Raw genomic sequence first — 25,697 nt, 5'->3', positions numbered from 1 at the left:
CATTTCTTTATATTCATCTCAAATTATGCATGTTAGAAGCCCATATCTATTATAATACAGATAGGTCAGAAGGTGAACAAACAAGACAAGTCACCAATCACTATATTTTCTCCAACAACTAAACAATTAATCAACAACCATGATTAAATCCCAAGATCCTTCAACAATTCCCCCTCTATAAAACCCGACCAGTGTTTTCTCTTCTATTCAAAACAACTTGCAATTTCTCCTCATAGTAGTAGCTCAGTTCCTTTGATCAAGCTCTCTTAAAGCCTTGTTATCATTTAAACATGTCGTCTCACCCTTCCTTTCTCTTACTTTTGCTCGTCACTCTCTCACTGTTCAGCAGCGAAGTAAGTTTCGCTGCTCGCTATCTTCTGGACATTCCTGAACTTCCTAAGCCCGCGATGCCGGACATCCCTTCGCTTCCTAAATTTGAAGTGCCCAAATTCCCTGAGACCCATTTTCCAGAAATCCCTACTCTTCCTAAGATAGAAGTGCCCCAATTGCCCGAAATTCCAACTCTTCCTAAGGTAGAAGTGCCCCAATTGCCCGAAATTCCAACTATTCCTAAGGACGAAGTGCCCAAATTGCCCGAAATTCCAACTATTCCTAAGGACGAAGTGCCCAAATTGCCCGAAATTCCAACTATTCCTAAGGACGAAGTGCCCCAACTGCCCGAAATTCCAACTCTTCCCAAGGACGATGTGCCCAAATTGCCCGAAATTCCAACTCTTCCTAAAGATGAAGTGCCCAAATTACCCGAAATTCCAACTCTTCCTAAGCTAGAAGTGCCCCAATTGCCCGAAATTCCAACTATTCCTAAGGACGAAGTGCCCAAATTGCCCGAAATTCCAACTATTCCAAAGGACGAAGTGCCCAAATTGCCCGAAATTCCAACTATTCCTAAGGACGAAGTGCCCAAATTGCCTGAAATTCCAACTCTTCCTAAGGTCAAAGTGCCCCAATTGCCCGAAATTCCAACTCTTCCTAAGGACAAAGTGCCCAAATTGCCCGAAATTCCAACTCTTCCTAAGGACGAAGTGCCCAAATTGCCCGAAATTCCAACTCTTCCGAAGGTCGAAGTGCCCCAATTGCCCGAAATTCCAACTATTCCTAAGGACGAAGTGCCCAAATTGCCTGAAATTCCAACTCTTTCTAAGGTCGAAGTGCCCCAATTGCCATAAATTCCAACTCTTCCGAAGGTTGAAGTGCCCAAATTGCTTGAACTCCATTTGCCCACCTTGCCTTCCCTTCCAACTACACCACACTCTACATCTAAGCCATGAATTCTATGTGGTGCAACCACATTGTCTCAATGTTTAGTACATTTGGATAGTAGTAATATTATGAATACGTTTAAAATGTCAATGTCGTCTCAGAATGCCAGTACCTAAGAGCGGCATTCACATCTTTTGGGGGATAAGGGCGTTGGATTTTGCCCATATGGCCTTTCTTTGCCATTGTTTGATTGCGTTTATGTTGTTTTGTGTTGGGTGTATGAGGTTTTATTATGTGTAACAACATTGAAACTTGATGGATTCGTTAGGATTCTCTCTCCGTCTCTTTTAAATAGGGGTATTTCCTGTCATCCCTCGCTAATCACTTGTGGGCTTGAAATGTCTCTTAAAGCTTTTCTTGTTTTCGGTGCCCTCTTTCCTGCTTTCATGCTCATCTCATGGGGATTTCTCGAACCACAGGGTCGTGAGTTTTTGGGACATTGTTCTCTCTTTACTTTTCTTCCCATCTCTATGACTTTCGTTTCTCTAACCTCCATAAAAAAGAAATTGAGAGGAAGCAGCACTTGTCTATCTTTGTATTACATGTGTTTTATTGCTTTCCTAATTCGATTGATTTAAATAGTTTGATTATCCATCTTTGTTATGGTCCTGACTGGGACCCGCCTAGGTATGGGACTAGATGGGACCCAGCCTTGTATGAGACAATTTTAAAGGGCCTAGCATAACGCATTCCATCAGCTCTGGAGCTTTTGGCTTATTAGTTAGGAAGTTTACATTTTGTATCAGAGCAAAAACCACATCATGTGTTTGACTTACGGAAGAGCAACCTGTGGAGAGGACTACCTAAAAAGGGCTAGCTGGTAAAAAGCTAGAGTGGGCTTCCACAGAAGTGGTGACCTGTGGAAGGGCTACTAGGAAAAAAAAATGAGAGAGAGAGAGAGAGAGAGAGAGAGAGAGAGAGAGAGAGAGAGAGAGAGAGTTAGGTACCTAACCAATACACGCCAAAAGTTCTAGAGTAATAATAGAGCTAATGGAACACATTAGGCTAGGCCCCTTAAACCTGTCCCATACCAGGCTGAGTCCCACCCAGTCTCATACCTAGGCAGCCCCCACATAGGACCATAACATTCCACGATGCTTACACTTCTGCCATCTCTCTCTCTCTCTCTCTCTCTCTCTCTCTCTCTCTCTCTCTCTCTCTCTCTCTCTCGAATTCTCTCTTTCTGAAAGGGGTTGGTAGGGCTTTGGCGAGACGTTGTTCTTTGGAAGCATTTTTCCATGAGAGAAAGGGCACCCTCTGGGGTGGCGGAGTTTTCTTTTAAATGACAAACACAATCCCAAACACCAAGTAAAAAATACTTATTTAGAATTTTTTAGTTTGTTTTCTATCTATTTAGGACTTTTTCATGCTCTTCTCACTCTCACCCTCTAAAGTCTTTCCATTTCCCTCCCTTCACCCACAATTGACCTCACAAATATTCACAAATATTCCATGCAATATTTTTTCATGGGGGCCAAACATTGGCCTAAAGGTATACCAAAAAAATATTAAATACCTTATGGATAGCAGATTTGTTTGTAGCTATTAAATAAGTTGTGCTCTGGCTCTTTTATGTCATAAAACTTTAGTCATAAAAAATATATTTTTAGCATTAACCTGCATAGTGCGTGCCATTTTCTTATACTTTATTAGTTAAATCCCTCACTAAATTTTTAAATAAAAGACTTTATGATGACTACAATCCCCTATAATATCAATATTTTTCTTGTGCATTCAGTTGGCGACGGACATGGCTTGGATGTAGGGGAAGGTGGAGTATCTTCGGACAATAACGAAGACAAAATAAATAAGGATGATTGTGAGTTTGTGATACAACCTTCATTACTTTATAGTAAATACCTTATTGATTTACTAAAGTCAATATTGAATACCTTATAGACATAATTTACTTAGTAGCTATAGAATAATTATTACTTTAAAACTCCGAATATAATTTATCTCGTACAAATTTAGTCACAAAACTACAATTTTCATTTCTCTATATCAGCGTATTTGGATTGTAGACATTAGGCGCTTGAGTAAGTATTCTATTCTGATTCCGCCAGAGTCTGCCATTTGGTTCAAAATAATGAACGAAATCAGGGGAAGAAAATGGTACAAAGGGGACTCGGAATTGAAAGGGAAAAATTTTCGGAATCTTTTTCCCATCCCAAGAAGTGGTATTCAAGTTCTGCTTAGGTCAGAATGAAAATTATATTGGAATTTTTTGAATTAAAGTTTTTATTTTAATTTTTTCCATTCTATTTATGATGGGATCAAAATAGGAATCGGAATAGGATGCCACTTTTGATTCATGATTCCAAAAATCCAAAAGTAGCCTATGGATGCATTTGGATTTACTGGATTAAAATCGACATCCTATTTCAATTCCCCACTTTTTCCTGGGCTTGTTCAAATAAAAGGAAAATGAGGAATTGAGCCAGCGGCAAAATTGATGAAGGAATTTATGGTGCACATGTTTACCACCGAAAAGGAGGTATTCTGATTCCATCGAAATCACAAGAGGATGCAAGTAGTAAATCTGATTTCGGGAATCCAAACCACCCCACCAAAGCAGTATTAAATACTATATAGACATAAATTTCTTTGTAGCTCAACTGAACTCAACTCAACTCAACGAAGCCTTTGTCCCAACCTAGTTGGGCCTTTGTCCCAAACTAGTTGGAGTCGGCTAAATGAATCCTTTAGAAAATTTTCTTTGTAGCTATTAAGTAAAATACCTTTTTAAGCTCTCACACTGTTATGTTTCATAAATATTTGGTGATCAAAGAGTGTATTTCTGGCATGAATAATGTCAAATGAGCATAGTGTCTGAAATTTGAAGGGAGCCCTTGCAAAAATCAAGTGAAAGGAACTTTGCTGTCGTTACTAATGATGGACGTCACCTTCCTCTTTTCCTATTACGCCTTTGAGGGTGATGTCCAGCCAATGAGGGAGCCCTTTCACTTGATCTTTGCAAGGGCTCCATTCAGTCTAGCATTCCTAAAAAGAAAACACTATATTATTGTCTTTAGGGATTTGCTAGCGTCCATCGCAAAAGGCATTTCGCATATCCTGATTGTCTTGGTCTTTCCTTTATTATATTATTATTTAAATAACCAACCGGATTTCCAAATAAAAAGACATTACTATAAGTAGCATCAATTTTATTCGTGTGGTATGCTTTCAGACCCTCATAGAAGCGTTGGAGGTGGTGGAGGTGGGTATGGCACTGGAAGCGGGTATGGCGCTGGAGGCGCTGGAGGCGGTATGCTTTCTGACCCTCATAAAAGCGGGCAAGGCGGTGGATGTGGGTATGGCAGTGGAATCAATGGAAGCGGGTATGGGAGTGGTGGGTATGGCGGTGGAAGCGGTGGAGGCGGGTATGGCAGTGGAAGCGGTATGCTTTCAGACCCTGATAAAAGCGGGCAAGGCGGTGCAGGTGAGCCTGGCAGTGGAATCAATGGAAATGGGCATGGCAGTGACGGGTATGCCGCTGAAAACGGTGGAGGTGGGTATGGCGGTGCTAAGGTAAATGAAGTGCCCTGTCGACATGGTTGCAAGTAGTAGAAATTTCTCAAGAATATCAAACATGTCAGTTTAAGGAGGTGCTCTAAATAATATTTGAATGATATGATTATGGTTCCAATTATTTGGGAATTTTTTCTCTTTCCACGAATTAGAAGGAAATGATTAGGGGCGTCAATGGATCCAGACAGTCCGATGGATCCTCCGAATCCGGACGTTAATGAACATGATCTAAACATATCAATAGGATCCATGGCTTATTTTGCATCATCAAATGTGGGAACCGAAAATTTTCGGATTGGATATCTGCTGCAGCAGATATCCATTGGATAGTCACGTTCCGAACTGTTTTACCAAAATACCCTCCAAATTTTCATAATGTTAATAATTCTTTGAAGGGTATTTTTGTCAAAGCCTCTAATTAGTAAAGTGGAGTGTGATTTCATGACTCAAAAGCGACTTCTCGCCTCTCGTGTTTTAGGTTTTTTTTTTTTCTTTTGCTATGAGATTTCAAGAAAAGAGAGAAGAGGAGAAGAAATTTCGAGCTCCTCCTCTGGCTACCGATCCCCTCCACCACCTCCCCCCATACGCCACTTCCACCCCCTCTTCTAATACTTGGCTGCCCCTCCATAATCACCTCAAAATCACAGCACCACCATTATGCTTTCATTATGCTAGTCTATCGAACATATTTGTTGTCATGAACATACTATTAGTTCATCATTTTGTTATTAGTGAATGTTACTATTATACATCATATTCTTTGATAATAGTTATACATCATATTCTTTGATAATAATTATACATTATATTCGTGTATGTAATTTAGATTAATTTTATTGTTTTCAAGTATTATTTTACTCACATATTAAACATAAATAAAATTTTAATTTATTTGAAGAAAATGCATATAGACACACTAAGAGTGGACTCGCATTCTAACTCTTTTTAAAAAAATTAATTGTGTACATAGCTTAGTGGGACATAATAGGATACTCCGATGGACGGTCCGAATTAAAATGGATCATGATCGTGACGTGGAAAGTAGGATCCGAAGAACAATCCGAATCTGATCCGACCAATAAGAATTTTGAATGGATTGTGATTGTGACATAGGTGGATCTGTTGACACCCCTAGAAATGATATGACTATGGTTAATTTGGACGAAAATGATCATAAATTACAAGACCCTCTAAATAATATATGAATAGGGTTGGTTCCAATTATTCTTTTCTTGTGTAAAAAAATAGGAAATTTTAGAAATATTCATGAAAATGTTTTCGTACATTTAATTATGTGTGAAAATAATTTCGTACCTACTAGATATGTATGAAATTCCAGAAGTTTGATGAAATTTGTCTTGTACGAAATTTGCATTCGTATGCTCCCAAAGTGTACGAAATCCCAATCGTACGAAAAACAGATCTGTCACCACTTTTGAAATTTGTGCGGGAGTTTTCCCTCTCATTGGTGCCTATAAATAGGCCCAAGTTTTATTCATTAAGGGGACTCTTAATTGGTCTTTTGATTGGACTTAAATTTGAACCTTAAGACTTTTAGATTCGGTTCTTTGAACCTTTTAAGCACTTGCCCGAACTCGTCGGAATCCGACCGGAAAATTCACAGGAGAGATTTCAGAGGGAGATCAAGGTTTTAAAGGCCTTGTCCGATCCCCTCATTTGAATTCTCCATCGAATTGGCTGGAATGATTGATTGGGGAATCGGAGCGTCACCAATTACTTTGCCAAAGTTTTCGCTGGAGTTTTTCTTTTACCTCAAAGGTCATCACAAACAGGTTTTTATAATTTTCTTTTTGAATTACACATAGGATAACTAGAATTAGGGGGAAACTTAGGGGATTAGGGTTTCAAGCCCTAATTCTCTAGGTTTCTTTCCAAATTCTAGTTAAATTAGATTAGTTTTTCACTTTCAAGTGTAATTATTCAAATTCCAAAGAGGTGTAGTGATGAAATTGAGGTTTATGGGCAAAGCTCCCATAATTCCCAAGAATTCTCAAAAGAGCTCTATGTAATTTGAAAGTTACAAGAGATCCAGTAGGTAATTTGTTAGAATTATGTTTCTAATAAACCCTAATATCAAGATTAGAGTTTGGATCTCATTATTTTCAGAAGATTGAATGAAAATTTGAGTGAAGTTGGTGGGAGCTACCCTATCAAAACATGGTGCAAAATGGTGTGGGCCTCGCACTATGCATGGATTTGGTGGAGATGGTGGGCCCTCTCAAGGGTGTAAAAATGGTAGGTCCCACCATGTGCATAGGTGAGTTTTGGTAGAGATGGTGGGATCTTCCATATCAAAACATGGTGTAAAATGGTGGGTCTCTAATGCTATGCATGAGTGTAAAATGGTGGACCTCATGTTTTGTCATTCGTTTTCTTTCCATGGAAATTTGTGCTGAAACTTTTTTCTATGGTTGATTTTTTTTTTTAACACCACGAGCCCCATCATTCTACAACACATTTTTTTGGCAAGGTGGGTGCATTTGGGTTATAGAAATCAGGAATAGGTATTGATATTAAATTCTATTCCTATTTCAATTCACCAGAATGCTATTTCATATTCTAGCGTTTGGGTAAGCAATAGAATTGGGAATTGGTGTTGAGTCTATTGACATGTCTACCAGGTTTTTCATTTTTTTCATGTCTTAGAAGCCCGGAGAGAAACATGAACATTGACCAAATCTAGCCTATTTCCACCTCCATTATGTTACTGTCCTTAGTGGGGGCCCACTTATGTATCGGATTGGGTGGGACCTAGCCTGGTATGGGACAGGTTTAAAGGGCCTTGCCTAACGTGTTCCATCAGCTCTGGAGCTTTTAGCGTATCGGTAAGGTACCTAACATTTGGTATCAGAGCCAGGTTCCACGTCCCGTGTTCGAGTCACGGAAGGGGCGACCTGTGAAAAGGGCTACCTGGAAAGGCCAGAGTGAAAGCCGTCACAGAGTGGGCCACCGAGGACGGCGGATTTGGAAGCGTGGTGGTATGTTACGGTCCTGAGTGGGGGCCCACCTATGTATGGGACTGGGTGGGACCCAGCCTGGTATGGGACAGGTTTAAAGGGCCTTGCCTAACGTGTTCCATCAGCTTTGAAGCTTTTGGTGTATCGGTAGGGTACCTAACATTTTTTAATTTGTTAGGTATGGTATGGACCGAAGGTAGATCGACGGCTCTGATACCAATTTTGTTACGTGCCTAATTGGCCGTAACGGAAATAAACAAAGAGAAAATAGAAAGAGAAGGGAAGGGAGGTTGATTCGAGGCAACCGGACCTCCTAGCAGTTCAAATCGAGAGGAACCTTAACTCTCCTACAAATAAAAAATCGAAAAGAATATCAAAAGTTGAATCTTGAGCAAGCTATTGTCCGTGTAGAGTTCGAGATTTGATGGTGACGAAGATAGCTTTGTCGAATGTTTTGCCAAGAATCTTAATGATTTTTTCCGGATATTCAATCATTTCATTATTTCAATGCAGTGTCATGAAAGATCATATTTCAGTTTGATTGCAGTAAATTTTGAAGGCGAGGTTAAATTGATCGTGACCATTAAGATTTGGGATTCCGGTGGAATAAAGATTTTCTCCAACAAATTCAACCTTGAGGACAAGGTTGTTTTAAGGGGAAAGAAATGTTATGTGCATTTCTTATGATATATGTGGGGTGGATTATGATGTAGTTTTTATTTAGTTATAGCTGTAATTTTTATTTAGTTATGGTTTATGGGTTTTAGGGTAGTGGGTGTTGGTTGTTGCTTTTATGTCTTTTAAGTGGGAAAATGGGTAGTTCATGTGTAACTACCTTTGTGTTTGTATTTAATTAGTTGTATTTCAATGAAATGGGGAAAGGAGAAGAAATTTACAACACAAAGGAAACTTTGTTCTAGGAGAGTCATGGTTCCTCTCAATTTGAGCCATTAGGAGGTCCGGTTGCCTCGAATCAACCTCTCTCCCCCTCTTTTCTATTTTCTCTTTTGTTTATTTGCGTTATGTCCGATTAACACGTAACAAATTGATATCAGAGCCGTCGATCTTGCGACATGGCTGCGCCTTCGGAGTTTTGGAAGTCCATATGTGAAGATCTGCAGGAGATCATCAAGGCATTGGTTTTGAAAATGATGGAAGATCATCGACGATTTGCGAAGGGCTTGGAGAAAATCAGCAAGGCAATCAAAGAAATCCGTGAAGATGAAAAGTTCAATCGTGACAATCTTGATCTTTTAGTGAAGAAAAATACGAGAATTGATGGTGAAGAAAGTGATTCAGTTGAACGCATTGTCAATGACCATCTTGATTTTGCTGACCCATTTGGTCGTTTCATCGTTTCAATTTGGGTTTCAATTTTGATCCCAACAAATTTTGAATGTCGAGTTCAAGAGATTGCGACAATTACGATATGGGACCCCGGTGGATTAAAGTGTTTAATTCAATAATTCGACCTTGAGGGCAAGGTCGTTTCTAAGGGGGGAGGAATGATATGTGAATGTCAGCGGAGTTAGTTAGATTGTGGTTATTAATTATGTGGTTATGGGTTTAAGGTTGTGGATGTTAGTTATTTCCTATGTATTATGTAAGTGGGTTAGTGGGGTAGTGATGTAAAACTATTTAAGTTTGTATTTCAATGGAATGAAGAAGAAAAGAATTCTACAGCAAAGGAAACTTTGTAGGAGAGTCATGATTCCTCTCGATTTGAACCACTAGGAGGTTTGGTTGCCTCGAATCAACCTCCCTTCCCTTCTCTTTCTATTTTCTCTTTGTTTATTTCCGTTACCGCCAATTAGGCACGTAACACATTCTTATATAAAATTATCATGAAAAAGCAACACGAGACCCATTTGATCATCAGAGATAGAGAAAAAAAAAGATTTAGGGCTTGGTGAGAGAGAAATTGATAGACTTTCAAGTGGGAGAGAGAGAGAGAGAGAGAGAGAGAGAGAGAGAGTAAAGAATATCACCTCTTGCGCTGGTTTCGTTTTCCACTTTAACATTCCGCTAGAAATTCCACTCAATCTTTCTCACACTGCCCACTCGTGACACCCAAATGCTGGAATACGTGGGAAAGGAATCGGATGCCGATTCTGATTCCCTATCCCAGCGTACCAAATGCACCCTTAGGGTCAGATGGTTTGAGATTCAGAGGCAGGTTAGGTCAGGGTTAACCTGCGTCCTTGACCCAAGTCTTGGGTTGGGTGGGATTAGGTTGGTCTAGACTTGGCCTTACCCAATCCGAGTTCCCAGTTGCACTCTATTGCACCAGCCAATGAGGAATGACGTGATTAACTAGTGTACAAATATCAGATTTCCAAACTTTATTCCTGTTATTCTTATTACAATTACTTTTTCAACATAAAATATCAACAACAATCAATTTAAAATCATAAGATACTTAGTTACCATAAGAGAACTCTACTGGATACATTGTTATGAATGTAACATTAATGAGAGTGGTTAAAAGTGGCGACTTCAGCAACCATTTCGACATTTTCCTCCACCCTTCGTCCCGTTACCTGTTTGGACACAGGTTGGATCAAAGTAGCAGTTAGGTAGGATGGATGCCTCTAACATCCTTCTGCTTTGTACCAATACCCTCCTTGCAAGTTGCATGAAAACTGTGATCACAAGGTTTAACTATTAGTGTCATGGATGGGGGCACTATTTTTTTCAAAGGGATTTGCTAGGCAATTTGCAAAAAGCCATTTTGTTGCACACCTTTTAAGCTGAGAACCTATTAAATGGCTTTTTGCGAAATTTCCTACCAAAATACCAACATGGGACCAACATGGTTGGATCATCCACTGTTCATTTGCCGGGTCCTTATATAGGCTGCTCTCTAGAAATCATCTCCGCAGGATGATCTTAACCCTCCATTTGAATAAGTTTGTGTAATGTGCCCTCGCAACAGGAAATGAATATGGAGTCTGATAATAAGCAACGAATTAGGGATTAACCAATGGTTTAAAAATTTAAACCTTGCTTAATTTTAACTAGTTTTATGCCCTACAAGGAAAGAGGTCTCTACCAAGTTTATAAATGCCAGCCAAAGGAAAAATAACCGCCAGGAATTCCCATACCGCTGGATTCCAGGCAGTCCGACAAGCTTAATTTTGACTAGTTTTATATAGAGCACTTTTTATATTTCTAGCTCAGGTTAAGTACCCAACGACCCCTTGAAATTCAACAATGAAATACCCGGTTCCAGTTCCACCTTCCGAGAATGGGATGCCCAATGAGTCAAGCTTAGTGTTCGACGGACAGAGATGAGTATGTAAATGAATCTCTAAAGAATGTGTAGCACAGATGATAAGGAGTAAAATAAATGATAAAGGATGTGTTTAAAGAAAATTAAACAATATGAAAATAAAAATGGACCTATAATTAAATATACTTATTGTTGGGGATTACACGCAAAAGCAATAGATCCCACATCAAAAAAGTGAATGGATGTCGATGGGCTTATAAGGGATTGGGCACCCCCATTTGAAGGCTAACTTTTAAGGGTACTACCTGGGTCCTGACAAGCGGTATCGGAGTCAGGGCATGATAACCCTGGTAAAAGTCCTTCGGGGAAGATCTCAGTAACCCCGGTGTACCGTCGAGGATGGAGAAAATTCCTCGAGGAAGATCTCGGCAACCCCGGTGTCCCTTCAAGGATAGTGGATTTCCCTCAAAGATGATCTCATAGTTCCCATGTTGCTACCATGTGGAAGGACGAGATTATCCACATTTGTGGTTTGTCAGTTTTTCGTTTTTGCTTCTTGTTTTTTATTGTTTTCTTCAACACTGAATATCAGTAGCATTTTTAGAAGTACACTAAGAGTTTGTATCAAGACGTTGTGGACTAGTAGTAATGGGTATTCAGCATTGGACTAAGATGGTTTCTACTATTCAAGATATGATATTTAGATTTACATATTCTAATACAAATCTTCCTTGCCATAAGATTTATGACATTATAGTGAATACATATGATATGATATTTTATTCCAACACAAATCTTCCTTGCCATGAGATATCTGTATTTATACCGAGGTAAGAAGAATCTATAACTAAGAATTGGGCCTTGTACGTTTTGTCTATCCTGGTAATAAGCCTTTGATCTCATTCAGTGCAACCAAAACATTCCTCATCTCCATTCTTTCTTTTGGAAAGTTTTCAGAACACGATACACCAATTCTGACCAGAGAAACCAAGCACTCATGCAGTCTACTTCTCATATTGTTATGATTTGTGTCCTCGCCAATAGCTTCAATTTCTCCTAATAGTAGTTGGGCATCTGTAATATCCGTCACTCGTTTGGGTAGCGCCATCTTTGCAAATTGGTGAAGACTTAGATTTTCATGAAACATGTCATCAGTAGGTCTCTTTCCTGTGATCATCTCCAACAGAAGGATCCCATAACTGTACATGTCTCCATATATAGAAGCCTTGCTGCCCATTCCGTACTCTGCCATTTGTAAACTCACATTTTTGATAGAACATTAGTAAAATAAGTGTTAAAGTATAAATGATTAAATAACACCAACTCTAACAGCTTAAGCTATTGAAGTAATTGGTTGTTTCACATGTTATCAGAGCTACTGCCTCTCGGCAGGTCCTGGTTTCAAAATCCAACAACTCCATGATGTTAAAAATCTACTTGTACAGTCAACCCAAAAAGGAGGGGCCGCATGTGAGGGGGAGTGTTGAAGTATGAATGATTAAGTAACACCAACTCTAAAGCTTAAGCTTTTTGAGTAATTGGTTGTTTCACAATAAGGAGACTTTTATTAAAAAAAAGAGAGGAGAATAGAAATTTGATTTTGATAGACAAAGGAAAGAACGAGTTATTAATTCTGCACCACTAAGTTTCACATGAATTTGGATCAACACAAATATCAATTGCAAATCTTAATGGGCAAATGAATTATATTAAGTAAAATTTTATCAATTCACTAGAGAAGATATTAATGCATTGTATTTGAGAAGTGGTAAATGTGTGTTATGGATGTATAAAGATTTACGCTAATAAATATCATGGTATTTAGAAAATTCAGAACTAACAAAAACATTATATGACATTTCATGAATAAGAGAATTGATTAAGGTATTACCTGGAGCAAGATATCCAATAGACCCCTTCATCCCTGCTGAGCTATTTTGATTTCTGGAGAAATTATTAGAGGCTTCCGTGAGTAATGATGCTAACCCGAAATCACCCACATGGGCATTCATGTCTTCGTCAATAAGAACATTATTCGGTTTTAGATCATGATGAACTATTGGTGGTTGACAATGGTGGTGAAGATAATCCAATGCCGAAGCCACATCAATGGCTATGCTTACCCTTTCAATGAGTGTCAAATGCCTCCCTCCTCCGTTAGGATGCAACCACATTTCAAGACTTCCATTAGGCATGTAGTTGAAAACTAGAGCCTTAAAATCATTGCCTTTAAAATCGATGCTTGAGCAAGTAGTAATAATCTTAACAAGATTGCGATGCCGGATGTTTTTCATGGCTTTGCATTCTGCCATAAAACTCTGGGAAGCTCCGTCTCGTTGAAGGTCGATTACTTTCACTGCAACAGTTGTTTTGTTGTGGTCTAGAGTCCCTTTATACACAGAACCAAAACCTCCCGACCCAATCAAATTGGTAGAAGAGAAACCATCAGTTGCACTAAGGAGCTCAGCATAAGAAACTTTTAAGTGATGATCCCCCATGAAAGTAGTAGGAAAAGTTCTCTTCCTGGACTTTTTTATCCAATAAAGAGCCACAAAAGAACAAATGATTAAAATTAAACACACAACTGCACTGGTCACTGGAAGTATTACCCTGAGTGTAAGAGATCTTCTATGTTTCTTAGTAGCTTGGTTGGGGCAGACGGGCAAATTCAATTTCTGGATACCTCCACAGAGCTTGTTGTTTTCGAGAATTGAAATTGCACTTGTATTTCCAAATATCCCTTCTTTCGGTACTTCACCCTCCAGATCATTAAAAGATAGATTTAGGTAGTGTAGCTTAGTAAACTTCTCGAAATATTTTGGGATCTGCCCAGACAAGTTATTGCGTGAAAGATCTAGATTCATGATACCTTCTAAATTTCTCATTGATTGAGGAATGCTTCCTTGAAAGAAGTTACCACCCATAAAAAGCTCTTCCAAACTAAGAAAATTACCTAGCATCGATGGAATCTCTCCTGTCAAAACGTTATCGGAAACATCTAATCTCTGAAGCAATTTCAACTCTATTTCGAAGCGTAGAGGTCCGGTGAAAGAATTGTGGGATAAGTTGAGGGAATTTGATAGGGAGGAAATGCTAAGAACTTGTGTGGGTATGGAACCACTAAGGTTGTTCTTGGAAACATCAAATACTTCGAGATATTGAAAATTTCCAAGGGTGGAAGGGATATTTCCTTGTAAATGATTTTCGGATAAAAAGAGCTCATTCAATTGAGTGAGATTGCCAATGGAAGATGGAATTTGCCCAGAAAGTCTATTTCCTGACAAGTCCAATCCCTCTAACTTGTTAAGTTTTCCAATTCCTAAAGGGATTGTACCACTGAACAAGTTCTTATGCATACCCAGTACATTTAAGTTGATAAGATTCTCGATACCTCTAGGGATTCTTCCAAATATATGATTTCCTCCTAAAAATAGTTGCGATAACTCGATCGAGAGGTTAGCTAAGGAGCTGGGCAATACACCTTTGAGTTGATTGAACACTAGATTTAAGGACTCTAGATTACTACAGTTTGTCAAAGATGTAAGAAAACTCAAGTCATCACTATCATCTGTTCCGAGTTGATTTCGGCCTAAATTTAAATCACGAAGATCCTGTAATTTGCTAAGATCCGAAGGCACCGACCCACCAAAATTATTCTCGAAAAAATAGAGTTCTATGAGTGTAGAAGCATTGGATAATGAAAGTATGGGCCCTGTAAATTGGTTCTCTCCAACATAAAGAAATTGAAGGCCAGAGAGAGTGAGACCCATGTCAGGTGGAAGGTCTCCATACAATTGGTTCCCAATTACCTCGAGAAGTAGTAACGACGACATATTGTAAATGGCAGGAGGAATCATACCAGACAATCTATTCCTACTGATTTGAAAGAATTCTAAGCCAGCAATTCGGCCTAACTCATTTGGAATTTCTCCCTCCAAAAAGTTGTAGGATAAATAAAGATCGGTGAGCGATGAAAGGTTTCGAATCGAAGGTGGGATGCTTCCAGTGAGATTGTTATGCCCTAGATACAATATCTGGAGCTTCGAAAAAGAGGTAAGAATGTCGCCGGGAATTTTTCCAACAAGCTTATTGTGATTTAAGTCTATGGTCTTGAGTCTAGTGCAATAGGTCAAGTTAATTGGAATCTCACCTTGGAATGAATTCATACTCAAATTGAGAGTATGCAGCCGGGTCAGACGGCCGATTTCTTGGGGAATTTCTCCATGCAAATGGTTGTTTCGGAGGTTAAGTTTCATGAGGAAAGTGAGATTTGCTATGGAGGGAGACATGGGTCCTGCCAAATTCAGACCTACAAGCTCCAACGAGGTGACCCAATGATTTTGGCGATCGCATTTAACTCCATACCAGTTGCAGAAATGAAGAGAATCATTCCATGACATCAAGATAGATAGTGGACCTGCTTGTATTTGATTCTTGAAGGATAGAAGAGCAAGACGATCACTCTCATTTGCTAGTAATGATGTGGTGGTCGCTGATTCCGATGTTAAGAAGAAGTTGGTGTTGATGGAAAATGTGACGAGGAGAAAAAATGAGCAGAAAACTCTATAAAGAGAGCTCATTTGGGCCAACCCCATGGGATTAGAGAATTAGAAAAACCAGAAACCTAAGAGCTAAGTAGAGATACATAACCTTCTAACCCTGATCATGCATTTATAATCTATGCCTATCTGGTCATGGACTTTGATTTTATGTATGTTCCATGTGTCACATGTACCACCCTGAATATACTTTAGAAAAGAAACAATTGAAAAAAAGCAATCAAAATAGACTTTGATTTTATGTCGAGAGAGAGAGAGAGAGAGAGAGAGAGAGAGAGAGAGAGAGTTAGGAATTCTGATCGTAATGACTAATTACCAAACTCTAATTAATTAATGCATGGTCGGTGTGCCATATGTTCCACCCTGAACATACTTTAGCCAAGAAACAACTAAAAAAAGCAATCAAAATAAACTTCGATTTTATTTCACTATTAGAGGTTTCCACCCTGATATATCTTAGAAAAGAAACAATTGAAAAAAGCAATCAAGATACTCTGATTTTAACTCCATTAGAGAAATCCTATACTTTACCGCACCATCATCATTGCATTGTAGAAGAATAGATGCGTCTACACAGAAAAGCTCAGGATATAAATCCTTGTGGATGGAAATGACATTTATGTAAGGCCCTATTGGGTTATTGTTGGAAGTTGTAAATCAAAATTAATATTTGTATGGTTTTGTGAAAAGTCTATGCAGTTTGCAAGATTAGGTGTGTGGAAAATATAAAGAATCTTTTGTGTTTCCTAGAGTCTTTATGTCTAGCTAGATTATCAAAGAGTCAAATGGTGAGTTCCTATGTAGTTGCTTAGGATGCCTAGATGACTCATGGGAACGACAATTATATTGTTAATGTATTTTCTATTTTAGGTGTCGCTTGAGTCTATAAGTATGGAGTATAGAGATTGTAAGCTTAAATACTTCAAGGGAAAAGTTAGAGAGAAGCTTCAATAGTGAAGGCTTAAGGGAGAATAAGTGTGTTTTGATATATATACTAGTAAAAAATCCCGTGCGATGCACGGGCCGACAAAGAACTGTACGGACCACATCATCGGTTGATCCAAACCGTCCATGTGATGGAACACAACAGAAATAGGTCGTGCCCGTAAAATCATTTCCATAGGCTGATCCTAGCCCTCCAATCTATAGAGGTTTCCATAATATGTTGTTCCTCTTAAGGTGTCCGGAATTCGTCAATATTTTGATAGGCGTACAAAAATCCATAGGATCATGTAATATGTTCACAAAAATTCATAGTATTATGTAACATATGCTCCCAATCCGTAATTTTGCAAAGCTAAAACGTCACTATGTTGATTTTGTGGCTTTAATGGGTGCCTTTGTTAAAAAAAGGGGGTAGGATTGAAATTATGTGGCTTTAATGAGTGCCTTTGTTAAAAAGCATAAAGGAGGGGGTAGGATTGAAAATATGTGGGTTGAATGGGTGCCTTTGTTAAAAAAGACAAAAAAAGTGATGTGTAATTCTCATAGAATTTTGGGAGAAATTCAAATAATTCTCTCATTTTCTCTTCTGCTATATATATATATATATACTAGTAAAAAAATTCGTCCGATGCACGGGCCGACAAAGAACTGTACGGACCACAGCATAGGTTGATCCAAACCGTCCATGTGATGGAACACAACATCAATAGGCTGTGCCCCAAAAATCATTTCTATAGGCTGATCCTAGCCCTCTAATCTATAGAGGTTTCCATAATATGCTGCTCCTCTTAAATCTAATGGTTAAGATCACCCTATAGATTTTTTTTATTAAAAAGGCATAGAGGGGGGTAGGATCGAAATTATGTGGCACTAATGGGTGCCTTTGCTAAAAAGCATAAAGTAGGGGAGTAGGATTGTAATTATGTGGCCCTAATGGGTGCCTTTGTGAAAAAGCATAAAGGATGGGGTAGTATTTTAAATATGTGGGTTGAATGGGTGCCTTTGTCTATAAAAAGTCAAAAAAATGTGACTGGAGGAAGGGGAGGGCTGTCACATGGGGAGTGAACAGTAAACCCTCCTCTCTCCTTATTATATTAGAAGATAGAATATATACTAGTAAAAAACTTCGTGCGATGCACGGGCCGACAAAGAACTGTACGGACCATAGCATAGGTTGATCCAAAGCATCCATGTGATGGAACACAACATGAATAGGCTGTGCCCCAAAAATCATTTCTATAGGCTGATCCTAGCCCTCCAATCTATAGAGGTTTCCATAATATGCTGCTCCTCTTAAATCTGATGGTTAAGATCACCCTATAGAATTTTTTTTTAAAAAAGCATAGAGGGGGGTAGGATCGAAATTATGTGGCTTTAATTGGTGCCTTTGCTAAAAGCAAAAAGGAGGGGGGTAGGATTGTAATTATGTGGCCCTCATGGGTGCCTTTGTGAAAAAGCATAAAGGAGGGCGTAGTAGTGCAAATATGTGAGTTGAATGGGTACCTTTGTCTTAAAAAAGTCAAAAAAATGTGAATGGAGGAAGGGGAGGGCTGACACATGGGCAATGAACAGTAAACCCCCCTCCCTCTTTATTATATTAGAAAGATATATATATATATATATACTAGTAAAAAACCCCGTGCGATGCACGGGCCGACAAAGAACTATACGGACCACATCATAGGTTGATCCAAAGCATCCATGTGATGGAAGACAACATAAATAGGTTGTGCCCCAAAAATCATTTACATAGGCTGATCCTAGCCCTCCAATCGATAGAGGTTTCCATAATATGTTGTTCCTCTTAAATAGGATAGTTAAGATCACCCTATAGATTTTTTATTAAAAAAGTATAAAAGAGGGGAGTAGGATTGAAATTATGTGGCTTTAATGGGTGCCTTTGTTAAAAAGCATAAAAGAGGGGGTAGGATTGAAAATATGTGGGTTGAATGGGTGCCTTTGTTAAAAAAAAAAAAGTGATGTGTAATTCTCATAGAATTTTCAAATAATTCAAAAAATCCTTTCCTTTTCTCTTCTCCTATATATATATACTAGTAACACCTGACGTGTGATGCACGACACAGCCAAAAGAAGGACTATGATACCAAAAAACAATTAGTTAAAAATATGTAGAAACAATAAGAAAAAAAATATGCATAACCACGTACCAAGTAATGGAAAAAATGCAAAAGAAAGAGTTTTGTAATTACTTTTTTGTGTAAAAAAAAAAGATGCACGATACGGCGAAAAAAAAGTATATGATACAAAATTTTCTAATTAAATTTTGTGTAAAAAAAATTAAAAATATGCACGACACGGCCAAAAAAAACTATATGATACAAAAAAAACGTTAGTTAAAAAATATGTAGAAAAAATAAGTAAAAAAGTAGTTAAAAATAAATCAAAAAAGTATCATATACTTTTTCTAAAAATATATACTCGACTTGCGATGCACGACATGGCCGATAAAAAGACTATGATAACAAAAAAAAAAAATTAGTTAAAAATATGAAGAAACAATAAGCAAAAAAGTATGCATAACCACATACCAAGTAATGAAAAAAATGCAAAAGAAAGAGTTTTCTAATTACTTTTTGTGTAAAGAAAAAGATGCACGATACGGCGAAAAAAAAGTATATGATACAACATTTTCTAATTAATTTTTGTGTAAAAAAAATAAAAATATGCACGACGTGGCAAAAAAAAGTTTATGATACAAAAGAAAAACGTTAGTTCAAAAATAAGTAAAAAAGAAGCTAAAAATAAATAAATAAAGTGTCATATACTTTTTCTAAAAATATATGCTTTTTATATTTTCTAAAAATATTTTCTAATGTTTTTTAACAAAAGAGGGGGGTAGGATTGAAAATATGTGGCTCTAATGGGTGCCTTTGTTAAAAAGCATAAAGGAGGGCGTAGGATTGAAAATATGTGGGTTGATGGGTGCCTTTGTTAAAAAGCATAAAGGAGGGGGTAGGATTGAAAATATGTGGGTTGAATGGGTGCCTTTTGTTAAAAAAAGTCAAAAAAGTGAGGCGGTAATTCCACAGATTTTTCAGAAAATTCAAAAAAGCCGAGGCTTTTCCTCCCAGTTTATTATATATATATATATATATATAGAGAGAGAGAGAGAGAGAGAGAGAGAGAGAGAGAGAGGAAATGGTTTGTGAGCAGCTGCTCCAATAAGCTTATCTGAGCAGAGCTTAGTAACCATAGGCGGGGCCACATTTTTTGGGGGATCCAAAGCATTCATTTGGAAGGCCCTTCCATGAATAGGGTGTGTACCAAAAATCAGATCAATAGGATCATCATAACCCAATCAATGGTAGAGGGAAAAATGGACAGACACTGTGTGTCCATATTTCTACCCATTTTCCCTCCAGAAATGGCAGGGTTAGGATGATCCTAGTACACACCCTAGTACACACTCATATATATAAAGGGTTCTTATTTTGGTATTACATTTGGTTTTTGATGGAGCTCTATACGTGCCATTTGGCCGTGTATCTCCGAAGCTCCCTTACCTTTCTCTTTTAACCACAACACGATCGACCCATCTATTTATGGGCCAACTAGTTGTATCAGAGCATAGGGCGTGTTGTGTTGAAAAACAAGTCCAAGATTTTTGCATGCATGTTTTTATTCTATTTTTCCGTGTAACTTTTTTCAGTCAAAACGTGGCTTATAATATACCAATTTAAATATTTTTTTAGTCTAGTTTCCAACAAAAAAGTGGATCATCGATCAGAGTTTTCTGCAAAGAATTATTGTCAAAAGAGTGGACATATGTCAAAGTGGACTGTTTTTCAAGATTCGAATTTTCAAGAAAAGAAATTTCCTTCAAGTGTTTGGGTTGGAAAGATAATCTATTCGAAAGGTTTTTAGGATGATTATGGTCCATTTAAAGGTTTAACGGAGAGGATTTGTTTAAGGTTGTTTTGTTCGAGTAAAGAACAATTATCTTCTCTATATCTCTTGTGGTGATTCCATTTGATTGGGTGGTGCAAAATTTATAGTGCAAGAAAGAGAACGATACTCTTTTCTTATTCTAAAGATTGATAGTACCAGTGTCCGCTTTTGTGTTCCGGGAAAGAGAACCAATTTTCTCTTATTGCTCCGATGAGTGTTGGGGAAAAGAACAAATTTCTTTTAATTCCATTGGCATTGCAAGAAGGCAACGATTATGATGTTTGATGCACCATGGAAGCCAATATTGTCAAAGCTTCATTCAAAGCTTTCTATTGGAACTTCGAAAAAGTAGAAGCTAAAACCTCCCGTTTTTGCTGTTTAGAAAGAAAAACCGACCACAAGCTCTTTAAGAGAGAAAGCTCCTCGCCGTTGAAAGAGATCGAAGAAGGTTCAACTATTTTCAAAGCCCCGGTTGAAGCTGGAAAGCATGGAATTTTCAATAAATTTTTTGGAAAGGTGGCAAGCGCAAAGAAAGAAGCTGAAGAAAGTGCATCACATGTCGTCATTCATTTCTTACCGCATATAGTCTTCGTGGATGATAATCGTAACCTATTGGAAGAAAGAGAACCTGTGGCAAATTTGAAGAATCAGATTGAGTTACTTGAAAGAGAAATTGCTATATTGAAGATGAAGATTTCATCAAGTTCAGATGATGATCATGTTGATGAAGATTAGAAACGGTTTGAGATTTTGATTTAAGGTGGAATGTGGAAATTATAAATCAAATTAATATTTGTATGGTTTTGTGGAATGTCTAAGTAGAAATTCTAAAATACGCTATGATGGAGAAAATCTTGTGATATTTCGGGCTGAAGAAATGAGATAAAAATTCGGGTTAAATCTCTCTCTCTCTCTCGCTCGAAATTATATGAGATCTGCTTTACCTCCGCATAAAAAGGAAAAATCACACGAGATTTTAGGGTTTCTTCCAAAAAAACACACGACATTTGCTCTTGTGATACAGAGAAGAGGGGAGAATTCTCGCCATACCGTACTGCCATACCCCTCCATCCCGTCCTATCCCTGATTTTGCTCACTTACCATACCACTGTATCCCACTCCCCGATTTCCTTTGGGTTTTCCTCTCTCTAAACGCACGACAAAGCCCATTTCTTCTTCTTCTTCTATCTCTCTCACTGTAAATACCCCAAATGCCCCCACTTAGAAAATTGGTCCCCCCGTTAAGAGGGGCATTTTTGTCTAAGAGAGTAATATTGGACTAGGGCTTCTTTAAGACAGCCTACAAATAAGACTTTTGGGTATTCAGCCATCTCAATATATTTTCTTATGATTTATTTCATAGAAAAAACAAGTTAATCGTAGTTATCGTTCTTACTTTATGGGCATACTATAAATCTGCATAAAAATGAAAAGGGGCCATTTCGATACATGGATTTTATAATCCAAGATTGTACTAAAACCTAGATTTTTTAAGCAAAAACCTAGATTTTAAATCCTAGAACCCAGATTTTAAATGCGTAAATAAGGTGCGTTATTACTTAGTTTGGTTAAATCCAGATTTTAGCTTTAAAAAATCTAGGTTTTAGATTGTAAAACCTTGTGTTGGCACTCAATCTGGTAAAATTCAGATTTTAGTTTAAAAATAAAGGTTTTAGCTTGCAAAACCTAGATTTTAGATTAAAAATCTTAATTACGCATTTAAAATCCAGGTTTTAGGATTTAAAATCAATGTTTAACTTAAGAAATCTAGGCTTTACATTGTAAAATCCTGGATTGTAAATGTATCCAAACGGTCCCGAAGTTTTCGAAGAAGAATGCTAAGTGGAAATTATTAATAAATTATTAACAAATATCATGTGTTATAAGTGGTGAATTAAAAAAGCAATTTGATCATATTTAGTTTATTTTAAAAACATATGGAGATAGCGTGACCGAGTGGGGAACCCATCAAATCTCCACAGTCAAACTCCTATAAAGCAAAGTGTGTTTCACTCATTTGGAAAGTCGAAAAGGCTGTTTTAGTTATTTTAGCAACAAAAGGAGACGGAGTAGAAGGCATCTATATATCTCCCATCCACCAGTGATAATGTGATTTTCGGGTTTCAAGCCATCAACCTAGTGACAAATTTCTCAATATATATCTATAAAGAATTATACAAAATATAAACGTGCAAGGACCCATCTATATATCTATAAAAAATAGGGATTTGCTAGCAGAAGGCATTTCGCTGATGCCTGTTGCATGTGAGGGCAGCCACCTCATGAATGAAGACAAAATCTGCGGAAAAGTGAGCCCGTGTGGCTGCTCTCACGTGCAACAGGCCATCGGCGAAATGCCTTCTGCGAGGGACTCTAGCAAATCCCTAAAAAATATAACAAAATATGAACGTACCTCATCCATCTATATCCATAAAAAATATAGTACAAAATATAAACATTCAACGATCCATATTCAATGGCCAACAGAGCTTTTGGCAAATATATGATTAAAATGGCTGATATTTTTGCCTGTGGCCGTCCAAGGTTGAGCTCATCACTTGAATAGTTTATATCAATCAAGGTGGATCCCATGTGTAGGGGTGCAACTCGAGTCGGGCGGGTCGGGTTGGGTTTTTTTTCCGGAAAATCCATTATTCCCAAACCCGGTCCTACGCATGATAATTCTCTGGTTGGGTCGAGTCAGGTCGGGTTTTTTCACGATGATGTGTTGGGTTTTTTCACGATGATGCGTTGTAGGAAAAAAAACAAATCTTCAAACCAAAAATCGCTAAATTTGTTTAATCAAATGTATAAATTTAAAAAGGAAACTATATTTCCACATCACAAACATGATCACCTCAATGAAAACAATTATATCAATATATTGAAAAATATATTGCTATGTTATTCAAGAGATAATTAAAAATGTCTGAGTACACCTACATAAGTCGAGTCGGGTTTCTGGTTTTTTTTCTCTAAACCCGACCCTACGCAAGATTGAGCCGGGTTTTTAAACTAAAACCTGGCCTTACCCAAGACCCATGATTTCTAAACCCGACCCATGCTATTTTCGGGTCGGGTCGATGTGGGTCGGGTAAAACCAGACCCAAATTGCACCCCTACCCGTGTGCATGGAGATAAGAAACACGACAATACGATGCATCCCGGTATAGTTACAAAATTCTCTAAATAAGTGAGAAGTTCTTTGTAAATACCCAAAATACCCCATTACCAAAATTCGTCCCCCTCATTAGTAGGGGCATTTTTGTCTCTGAGAGTTGGACACTAATTAGGGCTTCTTAAGAAAAGCATATAAAAAAGACTTTTAGGAGTTTAAGGAGTTTTACTAAACCCTAAAACACGTTTTGTTCAGCCCCAAGAGGAGATTTACGTGAGAAAGGAAGAGAAGATCGTGACTTGAAATCGGAAAACACGGATCAAGTTAAGAACTATGTTCTTGAATGGTGTTTACATTCTTAGAAACCCTAAACTTAGGATTAGTGTAATCAAAGGATGAGATTTGATGATTGATATTTCTTTGAATAATAATTCTCTGATTGATCTCGGACTCTTTGGGGTTTGTATCGTTCTCCGATCCCCAACGAACCCAAGATCAGATTCTTGTGGCCTTAGAAATTAAGATTTTAGGGATTATGACCTAAAAGTTTTGATTATTTCACAATAAATATTTATGTAGTTTCGGAGCGTGAATTTGTGTTTGATGGATTCCTCTCGTCACAAGGAGTCCATTGGATCCCACCTCACACGAATCGAAGTTCAATAAAAAAAGATTTGAATTTTTAAAGATTTGGAGAATTCGGGTAAAATCAGGAAGTTCTCGTGGACAACCTAGTTCTGCACTTCGGTCCTCCATCGAGGGTTTTTGGACGTTCGATGGTGGTCTCGGCCGCCCGATTCGGGCGCCCGAACATAAGTGAAACGGAAACCCGAGAGTTGGGTTTTCCTTTGGAAGTTCTCAGAGACTCCCGAAGGGGCTTCTCAAAAGGTTGTTCGGACGTCTGAAGGTCCAGTTCGGGTGCGTGAACCTACTTGAATTTGTGAAGTTGTTTTGGAACTCTGGAACTTTGGTTTATTGATTGGGCCTATTTCCTAGGGCCCTTTATTGATAAAGATGATTTGTATGGACTAGGTGATTGACACTTTGGGTGGACTTGAGAGGAAGAACATTCGGTATTGAGGCCCGAAATAACGTACTACTTTGGGTGATTCGTTAACCAGGTTGATTCGATCTATTGATACCTTTGAGATTTTATATATGTATTGTGCTTATATAACTTCAGAAACTATTTGGGTCTAGCATGCCTATCTTTCACTTGCCAGCTCTTTGTTTATTGTACCATCACTGCTTGGTTTTCGTTATTAGTAAAATAAACCTATAAAGCCTTTGATAATATCTGTTATGAACCTTTATATTGTTTTCCGAACCTCTGGAATTGTCTGTTATGGACTTTGGATGCCACCAAAATAACCCTTATTTAAGTTAAATCTTATTTGCAAATAGGACATTATGGCCACTTTAGAAGCCAGTACTCTTTTCCCCATCTGTCTATGGACGGACAAAGATTCGTTAGTTACACGGCAATGGCAATTTCTTCTATTTAGATTTGGATTATAATCATTTACTTTTTTTTCTAAATACTTTCTTTTGTTCAATCTATGTGGGGTTTCATTTTCTTTCTTCCACTTGCTTGCTAGAACTAGTTCCATGTGTGAGGGTTTCAGCTTTGGTCTATTCCTTTTGAAGTTCTGGGTATTCTTTCCTTTTAAAGTTATGGGTATTATTTCTCAAATTTTTTTGGTGTACTTTGGGGGTCATGAAACCAATTTGGGGGTAACTTTGTGCTTTGCTGTATTCATTTTTTAAGTTCTGAGTATTCTTTCTCAAAAAAATTTTGGTGTAGTTTGGGGGGCCAAGAAACCAATTTGGAGAAATGATAAGCCAAAATGAAACTTTGTGCCACAAACCAATTTGGGGAAATGGCAAGCCAAAATGATAGTCTACCAAAACTATCATGTGAGGCTGTGAAATGTAGAGACATTTCGCGGAAAGCCATTTTACTTGCAGCAAATCTCTACATCGAGCCAAACTGAAATGGTTGCCATTGTTGTTGTTTTCCTCTACTGAAAACTGCCATTTTACATGAATTTTCTTTTCTTTCAATTTAAATTTATTCTATCCCGTGCATCGCACGGGTTGTCCCACTAGTGTATATGTATATACTTTTGCACCGTAGAAGAACA

General features: G+C 37.9%; 3 protein-coding genes across 3 annotated transcripts; 2 read left to right on the top strand and 1 right to left on the bottom strand.

Annotated features, from left to right (window-relative positions):
• Positions 1–223: 223 nt before the first annotated feature.
• Positions 224–2,421, top strand: LOC143857943 (uncharacterized). Its single transcript, XM_077368494.1, has one exon. The coding sequence runs from the start codon at positions 291–293 to the stop codon at positions 1,185–1,187; it is 897 nt and encodes a 298-aa protein (XP_077224609.1). The 5' UTR covers positions 224–290; the 3' UTR covers positions 1,188–2,421.
• Positions 2,422–2,425: 4 nt separating this feature from the next.
• On the top strand, positions 2,426–4,930 carry LOC143857944 (uncharacterized). Its single transcript, XM_077368495.1, has 2 exons — positions 2,426–3,100; positions 4,472–4,930. The coding sequence occupies exons 1-2, from the start codon at positions 2,971–2,973 to the stop codon at positions 4,846–4,848; spliced, it is 507 nt and encodes a 168-aa protein (XP_077224610.1). The 5' UTR covers positions 2,426–2,970; the 3' UTR covers positions 4,849–4,930.
• A 6,765-nt stretch (positions 4,931–11,695) lies between these two features.
• On the bottom strand, positions 11,696–15,640 carry LOC143858131 (receptor kinase-like protein Xa21). The gene is made up of 2 exons (XM_077368766.1): positions 12,914–15,640; positions 11,696–12,267 (listed from the first exon to the last, which is right to left on the bottom strand). Exons 1-2 carry the CDS (start codon positions 15,615–15,617, stop codon positions 11,897–11,899), a joined length of 3,075 nt encoding a protein of 1,024 aa, XP_077224881.1. The 5' UTR covers positions 15,618–15,640; the 3' UTR covers positions 11,696–11,896.
• Between the last annotated feature and the right edge of the window lie 10,057 nt (positions 15,641–25,697).

This window comes from Tasmannia lanceolata, unplaced genomic scaffold (assembly GCF_043159265.1).
Source record: "Tasmannia lanceolata isolate RefF3 unplaced genomic scaffold, GAP_Taslan_0.1 ptg000025l, whole genome shotgun sequence".
In the NCBI taxonomy this organism is placed as follows: Eukaryota; Viridiplantae; Streptophyta; class Magnoliopsida; order Canellales; family Winteraceae; genus Tasmannia; species Tasmannia lanceolata.
Note: the sequence above shows the minus strand (reverse complement) of the source record. Positions and strands in the feature narration are given on the sequence as shown.

Excerpts from the sequence above, each read along its gene's own strand:
- LOC143857943 (XM_077368494.1), top strand. The coding sequence starts at position 291 with ATGTCGTCTCACCCTTCCTTTCTCTTACTTTTGCTCGTCACTCTCTCA.
- LOC143857944 (XM_077368495.1), top strand. The coding sequence starts at position 2,971 with ATGATGACTACAATCCCCTATAATATCAATATTTTTCTTGTGCATTCA. Across the intron at positions 3,101-4,471 it reads CAAAATAAATAAGGATGATT|ACCCTCATAGAAGCGTTGGA; the intron begins GTGAGTTTGTGA and ends GTATGCTTTCAG.
- LOC143858131 (XM_077368766.1), bottom strand. The coding sequence starts at position 15,617 with ATGGGGTTGGCCCAAATGAGCTCTCTTTATAGAGTTTTCTGCTCATTT. Across the intron at positions 12,268-12,913 it reads TATTGGATATCTTGCTCCAG|AGTACGGAATGGGCAGCAAG; the intron begins GTAATACCTTAA and ends TACAAATGGCAG.